This window comes from Gobius niger (genome assembly GCF_951799975.1).
Source record: "Gobius niger genome assembly, chromosome: 1".
Lineage (NCBI taxonomy): Eukaryota > Metazoa > Chordata > Actinopteri > Gobiiformes > Gobiidae > Gobius > Gobius niger.
Genome location: NC_136852.1, coordinates 56,500,559 through 56,513,941, shown reverse-complemented (window position 1 = coordinate 56,513,941; position 13,383 = coordinate 56,500,559). Strand labels below are relative to the sequence as shown.

At 41.1% G+C, this 13,383-nt stretch overlaps 1 protein-coding gene across 1 annotated transcript in view; it reads right to left on the bottom strand.

The window, feature by feature from the left end:
- The window catches only part of adgrv1 (adhesion G protein-coupled receptor V1), a 79,742-nt gene that overhangs the window by 59,296 nt on the left and 7,063 nt on the right, over window positions 1-13,383 (bottom strand). The window contains exons 2-16 of the mRNA XM_079582678.1: window positions 12,936-13,123; window positions 12,705-12,854; window positions 11,253-11,348; window positions 11,060-11,164; window positions 10,848-10,961; window positions 10,553-10,783; window positions 10,156-10,481; window positions 9,806-10,076; window positions 7,219-7,545; window positions 5,392-5,568; window positions 4,850-5,073; window positions 3,985-4,111; window positions 3,697-3,906; window positions 3,438-3,612; window positions 50-213 (exon numbers count right to left, since the gene is read on the bottom strand). Coding sequence (XP_079438804.1) covers window positions 50-213; window positions 3,438-3,612; window positions 3,697-3,906; window positions 3,985-4,111; window positions 4,850-5,073; window positions 5,392-5,568; window positions 7,219-7,545; window positions 9,806-10,076; window positions 10,156-10,481; window positions 10,553-10,783; window positions 10,848-10,961; window positions 11,060-11,164; window positions 11,253-11,348; window positions 12,705-12,854; window positions 12,936-13,121 — 2,883 coding nt within the window. The 5' untranslated portion in view covers window positions 13,122-13,123. The remainder of the gene's footprint in view (window positions 1-49; window positions 214-3,437; window positions 3,613-3,696; window positions 3,907-3,984; window positions 4,112-4,849; window positions 5,074-5,391; window positions 5,569-7,218; window positions 7,546-9,805; window positions 10,077-10,155; window positions 10,482-10,552; window positions 10,784-10,847; window positions 10,962-11,059; window positions 11,165-11,252; window positions 11,349-12,704; window positions 12,855-12,935; window positions 13,124-13,383) is intronic.

Here is a 13,383-nt window from a genome sequence, read left to right as displayed (position 1 = left end):
ACATAAAACCTATAGAACAACATGAATATATACATGTTTTAATGTTTACCTCATCTGGTACAGAGAAGAGTGAGAGGTTTTTCAGATACTCTCCTTCCAAAAATGTTATGCTGCCTTCAGTGGGATGGACGTCTTCTGTAAAGGCTGGTTCAATGGACCAGGACACAGAAACCTCTCCAAAACTACCCTTATTTCTAATAACAGGGTAAACCACTGTAAGCATAAATAAGAAATAATTTATCATTATTATAATTGCTCCATAGTCTCTATTATGACCATGACATTTATTGCACATTTAAAGAGGGGGTATTATGCTTTTTTCAGCCACATAGCACCAGTCTATAGCACACTACAATGATGACGAAACCTTCTGTTGGTCTGTAAATGCAGTAAATTAGAATAACTGCCTTGTATAAAATTGCTCTTTCAAAATGGCGATAGCAAATGACTTGAAATAGGCCCCTGTCTCTTTAAGAACCTCTGACCCTTTCCGACACGCCCCCTCCACACGCTGTCTGTGGCATCACAACAACACTGCGCTCGTTGTCTCAACTGTATTGAAACTACGATCGGTGCATTTTAATTTTTATTGTTGGAAAGGAGCTACTGTTTATCACTTTGTGAACAATGGCCACACAGGATATTATTTGGAGACGAACCTTCCACACCGGACGCTTGGAAGGGGCTCTTGCCTGAAAAATAACTGCTGTTTGGAGGCTCTCTCTTTGCATCTGCCATGCCCTATGGATCTCTAACTATACCCCCATGGACTACACCAGGATCTGCAGGAGCCCATACGATTCAAAAGACGGACATTATCTGTGCAGGTGGACAGTGGTTTTTCGAGGTTACCCGTTAGCTTGTTATAATCGACTACAGCTCATTGTTGATGAAAAGTCTGCAGTAAACTACAAAATCAACAAGCCAGGCTCCGTGTGTGATCATCATAAAGGCTGCTTCAAGCAGTTGCCTGTTTTAGTGACGTTTTCAATGCATAATATGCTGCTTGTATTCAGTGAATTTTCCCGTTAGCTTGTCGCGGCTAGCTTGTTAGCTCCGGGAGAAAGCCACTCGGCTATGACCCATTGTAGATGAAATGTGAGCAATAAACTTCCAAATCAACAAGCCAGGCTCCGTGTGTGATCATTGTTAAACGGTTCTTTATGTGTGTGGTGGTTTTATTGACTTTATGTGTGCATATTTCTCGTTTTCACGTGATGACTCGAGGTTTAGCTTAGCATTAGCTTTCTCCGGAGGCTCTGTGCATCATCAAGGCCCAGCGCAGAACCAGACACTGAAATAAGCGTTCTTGTCACCGGTTTTAATCCTGGGTGTTTCGGTAACAGAAACACTGATGTGTGTCTTTGTAAAAGTCTGCTGTGGCTCCGGTTCACAACACATGAAGCTAATCCTCCATGATGACTCTGTTTACATCTTAGGGCTAGACACTGCGGGGAGGGGGTTCTGCTGAGGAGCAGTGGTTGGTTACTCGGCTGGTGACGAAAGGTTGGAGGCGTATCCTGGAGGTCGGAGGCGTTTCCTGAAGGAATCAGGCGTTTTATCCCTAAAATGGCTGCCATCGGAGTTTTTACAGATTACTCGAAAATACGTGAATGTGCCAAGGCAACACTTCAGGCATGTTTTTAATGAGGGAATGACTTAATAACATGATGTAAAGCTTGAAAAAGTCGATTTTGCATAATACCCCCCCTTTAAGATTCATCAACTCATTACATTTCCAATTTTAAAGAATTTTGTAGTGAGATTATATCACTGAATTTTTTAGATTCTGACTTAAAGGGGGCCTATTATGCAAAATCGACTTTTTCAAGCTTTACATCATGTTATTAAGTCATTCCCTCATTAAAACCATGCCTGAAGTGTTGCCTTGGCACATTCACGTATTTTCGAGTAATCTGTAGAAACTCTGATGGCAGCCATTTTAGGGATAAAACGCCTGATTCCTTCAGGAAACGCCCTCGACCTCCAGGATACGCCTCCGACCTTTCGTCACCAGCCGAGTAACCAACCACTGCTCCTCAGCAGAACCCCCTCCCCGCAGTGTCTAGCCCTAAGATGTAAACAGAGTCATCATGGATGATTAGCTTCATGTGTTGTGAACCGGAGCCACAGCAGACTTTTACAAAGACACACATCAGTGTTTCTGTTACCGAAACACCCAGGATTAAAACCGGTGACAAGAACACTTATTTCAGTGTCTGGTTCTGCGCTGGGCCTTGATGATGCACAGAGCCTCCGGAGAAAGCTAATGCTAAGCTAAACCTCGAGTCATCACGTGAAAACGAGAAATATGCACAAATAAAGTCAATAAAACCACCACACACATAAAGAACCGTTTAACAATGATCACACACGGAGCCAGGCTTGTTGATTTGGAAGTTTATTGCTCACATTTCATCTACAATGGGTCATAGCCGAGTGGTTTTCTCCCGGAGCTAACAAGCTAGCCGCGACAAGCTAACGGGAAAATTCACTGAATACAAGCATATTATGCATTGAAAACGTCACTAAAACAGGCAACTGCTTGAAGCAGCCTTTATGATGATCACACACGGAGCCTGGCTTGTTGATTGTGTAGTTTATTGCTCACATTTCATCTACAGTGAGTCGTAGCCGAGTGGTTTCTCTCGGAGCTAAGGCACTATTAGCCGCGACAAGCTAACAACCTTCACCTTCACAACATTCATTGAAAACAGGCAGCATATTATGCACAAATAACGTCAATAAAGCAGCAACTACTCGAAGCAGCCTTTACGATGATCACACAATGAGCCTGGCTTTACACATTTGTGGTTTATTACAGACTTTTCATCAACAATGAGCTGTAGTCGATTATAACAAGCTAACGGGTAACCTCGAAAAACCATTGTCCACTTGCACAGATAATGTCCGTCTTTGAATCGTATGGGCTCCTGCAGATCCTGGTGTCGTCCATGGGGGTATATTTAGAGATCCATAGGGCATGGCAGATGCAAAGAGATAGCCTCCAAACAGCAGTTATTTTTCAGGCAAGAGCCCCTTCCAAGCGTCCGGTGTGGAAGGTTTGTTTCCAAATAATATCCTGTGTGGCCATTGTTCACAAAGTGATAAACAGTAGGTCCTTTCCAACAATAAAAATTAAAATGCACCGATCGTAGTTTCAATACTTGAGACAACGAGCGGAGTGTTGTTGTGATGCCACAGACAGCGTGTGGAGGGGGCGTGTCGGAAAGGGTCAGAGGTTCTTAAAGAGACAGGGGCCTATTTCAAGTCATTTGCTAACGCCATTTTGAGAGAGCAATTTTATACAAGGCAGTTATTCTAATTTACTGCATTGACAGACCAACAGAAGGTTTCGTCATCATTGTAGTGTCCTATAGACTGGTGCTATGTGGCTGAAAAAAGCATAATACCCCCTCTTTAAAGTTTCTACCAACCCCCATGTATGTTGCTGCCTTTACTCTCATCGATGGACACGGTCAGGTTTGGGCTGATGAACTCAATGACCCCAAAAGGGTCATCGTTCCTCCGCACCGTGATGTTGACCTCTGTGCGGTTGCCTAGGCGACTGAGTGACGTGTTGCTAAGTCTGACTGAAAACATCTCCTCAAGCTGTTAACAAAGGAGTAGAAAAGCAAGAAACGTGTTTAATGTGTAATAGCTATAGAAATGTGGGTTTAACAATGCAAGTCTAACCTCTGGGATGCCATCAGCTTTTGAAATCAGCTGCACATGGAGCTCTCTTTCCCCTGGATTAAACACCAATGTGCCGACAGAACCATAAAACTCTGTGGTTATCACCGAAGTACTGTCTGACTGATGGAGCGAGATGACCGAATAGTCCACAAACTTTTGCAGCAGAAGCCCCTGGGTTCGGACCACGAGAAGATCCACAATCCCACCCTCCTGAAGTGAATAGAAACTAAATTAAAACTGTAGCACAGAGAGATATTAGACAAATTCAGTACATAAATGTGTGCTCACGTTAATTTTCCATGGACCTTTGGAAAACTCTGAAAACTCGAAAACACCTCCTGGGTCATCATTCTCAATAATGACGATTTCTCTGCTGGTGAACCCGGATTTGAGGATCTGATTTTCAACATTAGTCCTAAAACACAGGAAAACATGGGCCATCATTTTACCACCAATACCACACCAGATATAATGTTATGGGAACAGAGCCATGTTAATTTAGAATGGTCAATGCATTCCACAATTCACATGGCGAGGTCCTGCTGCTAAATCCACTTTCATTAACGTGTCAATCAAGATGCCAGGGTATTGTGTGGGGAAAAAAAAGTGCAAACAAATTCTCAAAAAACATAAAAACAATGCAAGCAAAAGATGTCATAACAGAGACAAAGGAACAAACCATAAGGCGGCTCTCTTTGGGAAAAAAAGATTTTCACACACCATCCCCATTGCCCCTTCCCCACAGCAAACACAGCTCTTGAAGTGGGCGCTTCTCGGCAAAACAAAGTCTCAATTCACACCGCATAAAAGAAGCGGGTTCCCCTCAATCTGCACTTACCCAAAGTACACTGTGAAGCGTGCAGCCTCCACCCTACAAAGGGGTACGAGGGAGAGAAAGCTGGCATTCACTTCAGAGCATCACAAATGACCTCACCCACCAAAAAGCATAATAAGCACTGTGTATTTAGCTGTGGCATAATTATAACAATATCTCTAGTAGCAAATGAACTTTATGATACATACTGACGACTAGGGACCAGGAACACATATGCTGTAGCTAAAGAGTTTACGCCTTTGCTCCAATACACTCCTCTCACTGGCAAAACCACTTTCTGACTTGTATACTCTGCACATACAAGTGTAGCCTTCATACCTGTCAAGAGTGATCAGCAGTGTCTCATTCACTTCAGGGATGTCATCAGCAAAAATGGTCAAGTTGATTGAGGCATCGCTTTGTCCAGACTGGAAGACAACAGTGCCATTGAAGGGTTGTAGGTCGCTGGCGGTAACATCCTTGGCATTGGCGCCGATGGGACGCAGACTCCAAAACACCTCAGCTTTACCATCCGTCCCATCGCGACGTAGAGGAAGGGTTATCTTAAAGGGAATGTGAATATGAAGATTGGTATTGCTCACTAATAGCTCTTTCCTCGATGTTCATATGTAAAATATCATTCAAATGTTTTGGACGAAACATTATTCAAGGTTAGGAAAGATACAAATAAGAAACAGAGAGTAGCAATACCAGAAACGGTGACAAATGGCACTAAATTAATGAAGTCATGAACTAGTTTTGAATCCAGATCTTGGCACAGTATCTTTATCATTACACGACAATCAATGGTCTCTGTTTTCTCTGCGTTGTTATTGTCCAAGTTTACATAATTTGTATCTGTCTACATGAAAAGGGCTTACCGTGCTACTGTTGTTGTCTTCTGGTTCATACACATTCACAGTACTGTTGCTTAAAAAGCCAATCTCCCCATTGGCGATGTCTGATGTAACAGTCAGAGTCACATTGAGTGGTCCCTCAAATCTTGGGGTTTTAGATGCTATAAAAGGTTTAATGTCCACCAGCTCCAATGAGTCCAGCTAAAGAAGGAAACAACCTTGTTAACCTTGAAAGTACAATATGAACTGACACAGAAGTCAGATGTTGTTAGTTTAAACTATTCAACAGGCTGTTGCTATAGCTGGATGCCAGATTTTTGTGCCAATGGGTCACACATCCTAATTAGGTACTTCGGCCTAGAGTGGTGCTTTGGGTAGCACTTACTTCAGAGTGTTGCAAGTCTAAATGAAGGGTTAGACAAGCGAAGAATGGCAAAACATATATATTAGAGCCGAGACCACGATGTCAGACCAATTCTTTACATTGGCTTTGTCAGGTAAAAGGGGTATTTCAGGATTTTTGACAAAGGGCCTCATTTCCTAGTTATCCAGAGTGTTGTTGATTTCTGGAGATTTTTTTAAATTCATGCCGTCCTCATATTTGAAGAGATTAGTGGTGCTAGGCTAGTGCATGTCTATGGTAACTAGTAGCCTGCTTTAAAAACAGTCTGACCCAAGCACAGTGTACCTGAAGCAAATCACTTATAATGCCAAACTACTGATGTAAATGTCTGTGTTGCCTGAATCATTTTTTAAATATAACCATATTTAATTTAAAAGATTATATCTGAGCAGCATCAGCTTCCTGGTTGTAAGCTACACAGCGGCAGAGTGATCTGCTAGGTTACCAAATCTACAGTAGTTTGTTTACCTGTGGCCGGCATTACTACACGTGGAATTCACAAAGGAGCTTTCTACAAATCAGATATGGCAACATTTGGAGGACTACCCGATGATTCTGAAGAGGTTTTTAATGCAGGCTGCTAGTTACCATAGACATACGCTAGCCAGCACTAGCCTAGCACCACTAAACTCTTCAAATATAAGGACAGCATGAATTAAAACAAATATATATCTCCTGAATTTAACAACACTCTGGATATCTAGGAAATGAGGCTATGTCAAAAATCCTGAAATATCCCTTTAAATCTCACTGTTATTGATTAAAGGGGGGGTATTATGTAAAATCGACTTTTTCAAGCTTTACATCATGTTATTATGTCATTCCCTCATTAAAAACATGCCTGAAGTGTTGCCTTGGCACATTCACGTATTTTTGAGTAATCTGTAAAAACTCTGATGGCAGCCATTTTAGGGATAGGTTTGCCTGAGTCCTCCAGGGAACGCCCCCACCTCCCGGAGACGCCTCCGAGCTTTCGTCACCAGCCGAGTAACCAACCACTGCTCCTCAGCAGAACCGCCTCCCCACTGATGCCACAGACAGCGTGTGGAGGGGGCGTGTCGGAAAGAGTCAGAGGTTCTTAAAGAGACAGAGGCCTATTTCAAGACATTCGCTACAGCCATTTTGAGAGAGCAATTTTATACAAGGCAGTTATTCTAATTTACTGCATTTACAGACCAACAGAAGGTTTCGTCATCATTGTAGTGTGCTATAGACTGGTGCTATGTAATTGAAAAAAGCATAATACCCCCTCTTTAAATCCTGACACTCTTTCAAAGTATGGAATAGGCTGACCAGAAGGAGCGGGGGCTAGGAAACATCAACAAAATGCGTATGTGTTTACATAGATATCTTAAATAAGCATTGATCACAATATTATGAGCTCCTCCCATATCACCCTTCCCTAAAAAAAAGCTACTATTAATACTCATAATTAACTTATTTGTCACCTTGATCAAAAAGTGAGCTCCGTTCTGCAGAAAAGCATCCTTCCGGATTGGCACAGTGACATGGACCTCCCGCTCACTGGAGAAGACAACATTAACTGTCCTGCTTACATTCAGGACCTGGTCTCGAGCCCGAGCTGGGTCTATGGGACCAGCAGGAATGTAGAGGGCAGTGAGAGACAAGGAAACATCGGCAAAAGTCCCACCGCCACGCAAGAAGTTCAGAGACAAGAAGCGCTCCTCAGGCTGGCTCTGGATCGTCTGCGCTTTGTTTGGATCAAATTGAAAAAAGCCATAAACTTCATCGCTGTCTTGAATGTAAAATACCACCTGCAGGAAAATACAAAAAAGGGGTGAAGTAACAAATACATCTGAAAGAAAACAAATGTTGTATTTTTGTGTGCAAAGCTATAGAAAAAAACATGTGTCGTCGCATAAAAGAGAGACAGCTTTATTTTTACCCGGGTAATAATATATCAGACTTTCCATCAACGCACTTTGGGGTTTCGCTTGTATCCTGTTTTCCTGTTACAAAGTGTTTATTATGGCAACTTAAAATACATACTAAAACACGAATAGACCAGCTGAGACTGAGAGTCAGAAGCCTAATTTAAGGCACATAATCTCCCCCATCCTTAAGCTTTACTATTATATTTTAGGTGGTAACAGACAGTGGCCCAAACACAAAGCTGTACACGCTATTGAGCCATTGTAACCATCTCCTTCTGCACATATTGCTAACAGATCAGACAAACTGAGGCATGTTTAACTAAAGCCACACTCGACCCCAGGCTACTATAATTAATCAGGAGGACTCAGATCGGCCCACATCTTCACACACAGCAATTGCCACATAGGGATTCAATAAAACTATAAAACTGCATCACCCACACATCCACATGCACACGCACAAAGCATGTCTGTTTCCTCCACTTTGAAGCGTCACCAACAAAGCGCTTTTATCATGTGTTGAGCTTGTTTCTATACCTTACAGAGAGCAGTCCACAGAGCACATGCCACTGCGAGCTGCTTTTTTAATTATTTGTTTAATTGTACAGCACTCTGCTGTAGAAAATCGGAAAGAAAGGTACACATCATATAAATCAAGGTTCGAATGCACCGATCCAGCTTTTTTGCTACCGATACTGGGGTTTGAGTATCTGCCGATATCCAATATTAACCGATATCAAGAGACTTTCTTAAAAGTGTCTTTCTGTGAGTGAAAAATTTAATTGACTCTTTTCTCCATTTTAAGATCAATAAAGTCATGTTTTTTTGTCATGATGTTACAGATAAATTATCAATTATATCTATTGATAAACTCTTGGATAAACATTTAACAAGGATCACTGGACTTTTCTAAACTAAATATTCTTGGGTTTATGACAGGCTTTTGATTACATTAATATAAACAACTCACATTAAGTGATCTGATCATTACAAATATGTTAGATCAGTTATTTCTTAAACTAAAATACAAACACTTGGCTTCAGCAGTGGTCGATTTATTTAATTAAAGGGACTATAAGGAGTTTAAAAATGTTAAAATTAAGTATTTTCCTCCCCCTACATGTTCCAGCCATGTCCTAATGTGTAGAATGAGCTCAGACCTGTTCACCACAACTGCCTCTAAAATCCTGTACGGTCACTCAAAAATGTGTCACTTCGGCCCGAATTGCCGTCATGCACGAGCTTAATATAGAAGGTGCAGTTACACATATGGCCTGAGGTGGCAGTATAAAATGGCGAACTTGCTTCCAGCCCCTTTAAGCTACTTTAGGCATTTCTATTTTAGTTTCTGACCCAGCCTTGATTAGTTTTTGTTAGCATGCTCCTGCTAGCTTTAGCATACTGATGCTAATCGTAGCATTTTGCGCGGCGATCAAAAGCACATTTGCGGAGGTACAGATACAGCATGCCTATATTCACTTTTGTTTTTAAGGCGTTGAGAGCCAAAACTGGTATCGGTTCAGTATTGGATATTTGTAGCCGATACCCGATATCATATTTTTCCCGGTATCGGCTCCAGTGCATCCCTAATCTGTATCTGATAGTATACTGAAACAACTGCACACGCATCACATTAGGGATGGGCGATACCACATTTTTTGGAATCGATACGATACCGATACTTTTGGGGTCATTTTTGTCGATACCGATACCGATACCGATACTGGTCATTTCATATGGGTGAATGTATTTCAATCAATATACATCTCTAAAACTGGTTATTATATATAATTAACTGGTCAGTTAAAATTATGTTACTTTAACTGGTTGATTAAACAATACTAATGTGAAATTGAATACATAAACAAAAATTAAAATCAATACTTAAATGACAAACAGAACCTAAACCAGAATGATATGCCCGGCTCAGTTCAATCCTTTGCTGTTGTGGACTGTTTTGGCTCAGAACAAAGAAATAAATCATCCTTTTGTGTTGATAATGGCTGCCCCTCCTTCTTTTTACATATGCAAATTAGTATCGATACTTTTTGCCCAATATTGATACTTAAAAAATAGCCGTTTGGTATCGATATATCGATACTTTGGTATCGATCCGCCCATCCCTACATCACATGCCTACCTCCATTGGTTCATCCACTTCTGCATTTCCAGTGACAGAAAGCGGCAGTAACTTGAAGACAAACGTCTCTGCCTCTTCAGGAACATCGTCGTCCACAATGTTTAAAGGCACCACGGCTGTAACTTGTCCAGCAGCAAATCTCACAGTCCCAGAATCAGGCCCCAGATCGTCAGATAAAGGGACACTGGCGCTGGAGTTTCTGCTCACGGTCCAGTTGACTGACACGCTACCAAAGCTGCCTCCATTTCTTACAATGACAATCCCTTCAAATCTATGAAATATTGAATATGAGTTGGCACTAAGTTGCATAAGCATAATATGTATTTACATAGCTCTTTTGTTGTATTTACCTTGATGTGAGGTCTTCATCTATAATTAGTGGCTGGATTACGACGCTGCTGCTGAGGGACAAAACTCCAAAAGCTTTGTCATTGGGCTCAATAGTGACATGTGCCTCAGTGGGTGCAACTAAAACCGCATCTCCAGTGATAGTGTCTTCCAACAAAATAATACGGAAGGATTCAGCAATTTCTGGATCTGAGTCATCGCTAATATTGAACCGTAGACTTGTTTTGTTGACAAAAGGTGCAAATGTCACGGTTCTTATGGGCTGCAGGTCAATGAAATCAAGGCCGAGGGTGGCACCGCCTTGTACCACCATGTAATCAATAGATACCTGAAGATGAACATATGTTTAGTTAAATAATGTATATATTCTTTCTTTATTAGTAAAAGCTAAAATCTTACCTGTGAGTCAAAGGAACCGACAAGTGGACCATCCTCTGTGAGTTGGCCCCGTGTGACGTTGAGGACAATCACTCCGGCTGACTCCGGGACGGTCAAAATTGTGTGTGAAAACCGCAGAGGACTGTCGTTACGCAAAATCCTCAATTGGACAGTGCTGGCATCAGGTCTTAAGAGTGCGCCCCCTGCTACACCTGTGAGCTTGACCAGAAACACCTCATCGTCCTCAGGGATCTACCACATAGAGAGACACAATGTTAAATATATTGGACATTTTAAATGTGTCTGCAGGTTGTACCTGATCATCTTTAATCAGAATGATGAATTGCACAGAGGAGCGTCCCACTGGGATAGTGATGTTTCCTCGGTCTGGATTTAAGTCATCACTGGCAGAGTTTGGACCTCCAGTAATCTGAAAAATAGAGATTTTTCTCATGGTAACTACAACAATATGAACAGTTTTATACATAAATTCACAGTGTAAAATAAGAAAATGATCTTGTGTCTCACCTCAAATGAAACAGTCACTGTGCCATATGTTCCTTTTTCTCGTATGAGTGTCACAGGCACACTGAGGTCTCTGCCTTTTGGTTCACTGACGACTATTTCTTCAGTCTGAGATAAAGTGACACACGACTTAACAAAATGTTCCTAAATTATGCTACTGTTGAGTGTGCATTATACTGAAGTAAAAGTTGCTTACAGAGTTGAAGGATATTATTCCAAAGGCATTGTCATTGGACAGAATGGTGATCGTTGCTTTATTGGGTTGCCCCACTGTAACACCATTTGAGGAGTCCTGAAATCAATAACGATGGCAAATACAAATACATTGAAAAAAAGCAATCTGATATTCCAAATTGTTAAATGTATTTCTTGATTTCTAATTTTTGTTTTTAGAAATATTTATGTTGAGGAAGTTAACGATAAACTATAAGATTCTCACAATTAGATAGACTCTTTATTGACATACGGGATATTTGTTTCTGCAGACTGTCATCAACATTTAATATTCAACCCAAAAGGGTGCACAGACAACCAAAACAAAATTAAACAAGGTATGACAAGGCAAGGCAAGGCAAGGCAACTTTATTTATTCCGCGCATTTCGTACACAAGGCAACTCAATGCGCCAAATAAAATGAGGCAACTTGTTGAGAATGATGATGGCTGATTAAACACAACTCCTATTAAAACTGTCTCTATCGTCCAGTTTAAAGCATAACAAAGCCTCTTGAAAATTATGTTCATGTTGAAACACACCCTTTTCTACAAACTAAGCACTTTGTCACAGTGAAGTGAATTATCCAGCCAAAAAAAATCTACCCCACTGAGAAGCCCTGATGGGACAGTACAAAGACAGGAAGTACTGGTCACAGCTCAGTTATTTATCAAGTGCGCCTCTCAGCAGGACCCCTCTTCAGGTTTTGTATTGTGTTCTCTGAATTGGCACAAAGTCCCAATAAACGTACATTCTCTAGGAGCTCTCAGTGACTCCAGAGACTTCTGAACCTCGCCTTTAAGCAACACACTGACCCCAAAAATGATTATAATTTTGAAATGTTCTGTAAAGAAAGAGTTCCGTGTACAAGTTCAACAGAATATGGCATTTTCTGAGAAAGATTTAGTGGATGATGAAAACTACCCTTGGCATGCCTAGAAATGCGCATGAAGACTGTCTTTAGCAAGTTGATAAGACACCCTGTAGTTAAAGGAGCTTTTGACTGTTTCTGAAATGTAGAAATCACGCATTGTTCATTTGTTCAGTTCATTCAATGGCACAGCTTTGTGTAGTCAATGTCAAATGTTATATAGACAAAGATCATACACTCATTAATCATCATTGACAACTAAAGACTTGAAGCCATGGAGAGATTGTTTCTGGGTCTAAGGAATTTCCGGTTGTTATGGAAACACCCGAAAACCATGAGAAAAATCAACATAGAATTGACACAAAATGACACCATCACACACAAGCAGCTATTGGCCTGGTGCCCATATGCAGGCGTACAAAAATGAAATCCAATATTATTTTTTTTATGTTGAGATATTTCTAAATTTATTTGTCAAAATGCATATAGCTGTGGGAGTCACTGTTTAATAACATGATACACCGTCTAAAAACTATTATGTTAGATTATCCCATGAGCACTCACCTGTACGTCGAGTATAAATGTAAATGTCTCGTCTGCTTCTGGGAGATCATCGTTTTTTACAGAAATGAAGATTATTTTTCTTGATTCACTGGCCGTCAAAATGACTGGACGCTCTGTGTCAACAAAATCCCCTGTATCTTCTCCCTCTAACTATAAAAAACAACAACAAAAAACTACACATTAACCGAGGAAAGCTTTCTCATTAACTAATTGACAGGATGCTGCTCTTACCCGAACCAAGGCTGTCACATTTACTGGGTCACCCTCCCTCCCCACGGTCAGTCTGATCACACTGTCTGAACTCTCGTTGACCACCTTCACTGTCTCCTCCAGGAACTTGAGTGTAGCTGATGCTGATGTAGAGCCAGGGATGGACAGAGCCAGGATCAGACCAGGAAGCAGGAGGACAGGAAGCATTCCTATATAAAACAACACATTATATTACACAGTTTGCTAATCATGCAATAGATTTTAAAAATGTGCAAGTTATATCCAAATTATATTCATCAGAGGTAGTCGAGCCACATTTTTATAAAGTTTAATCTGGATCAGCCTTCCTGCTTCTGTGGACTGTACCATCCCATTCACAAGCTGCATGTTGCATACTGCGTCAGCTTCCCACTAATAATTACAAGGTTAACAGAGAGCGTCAGCTGCCCTGGTGAATGAAGTCATTCTA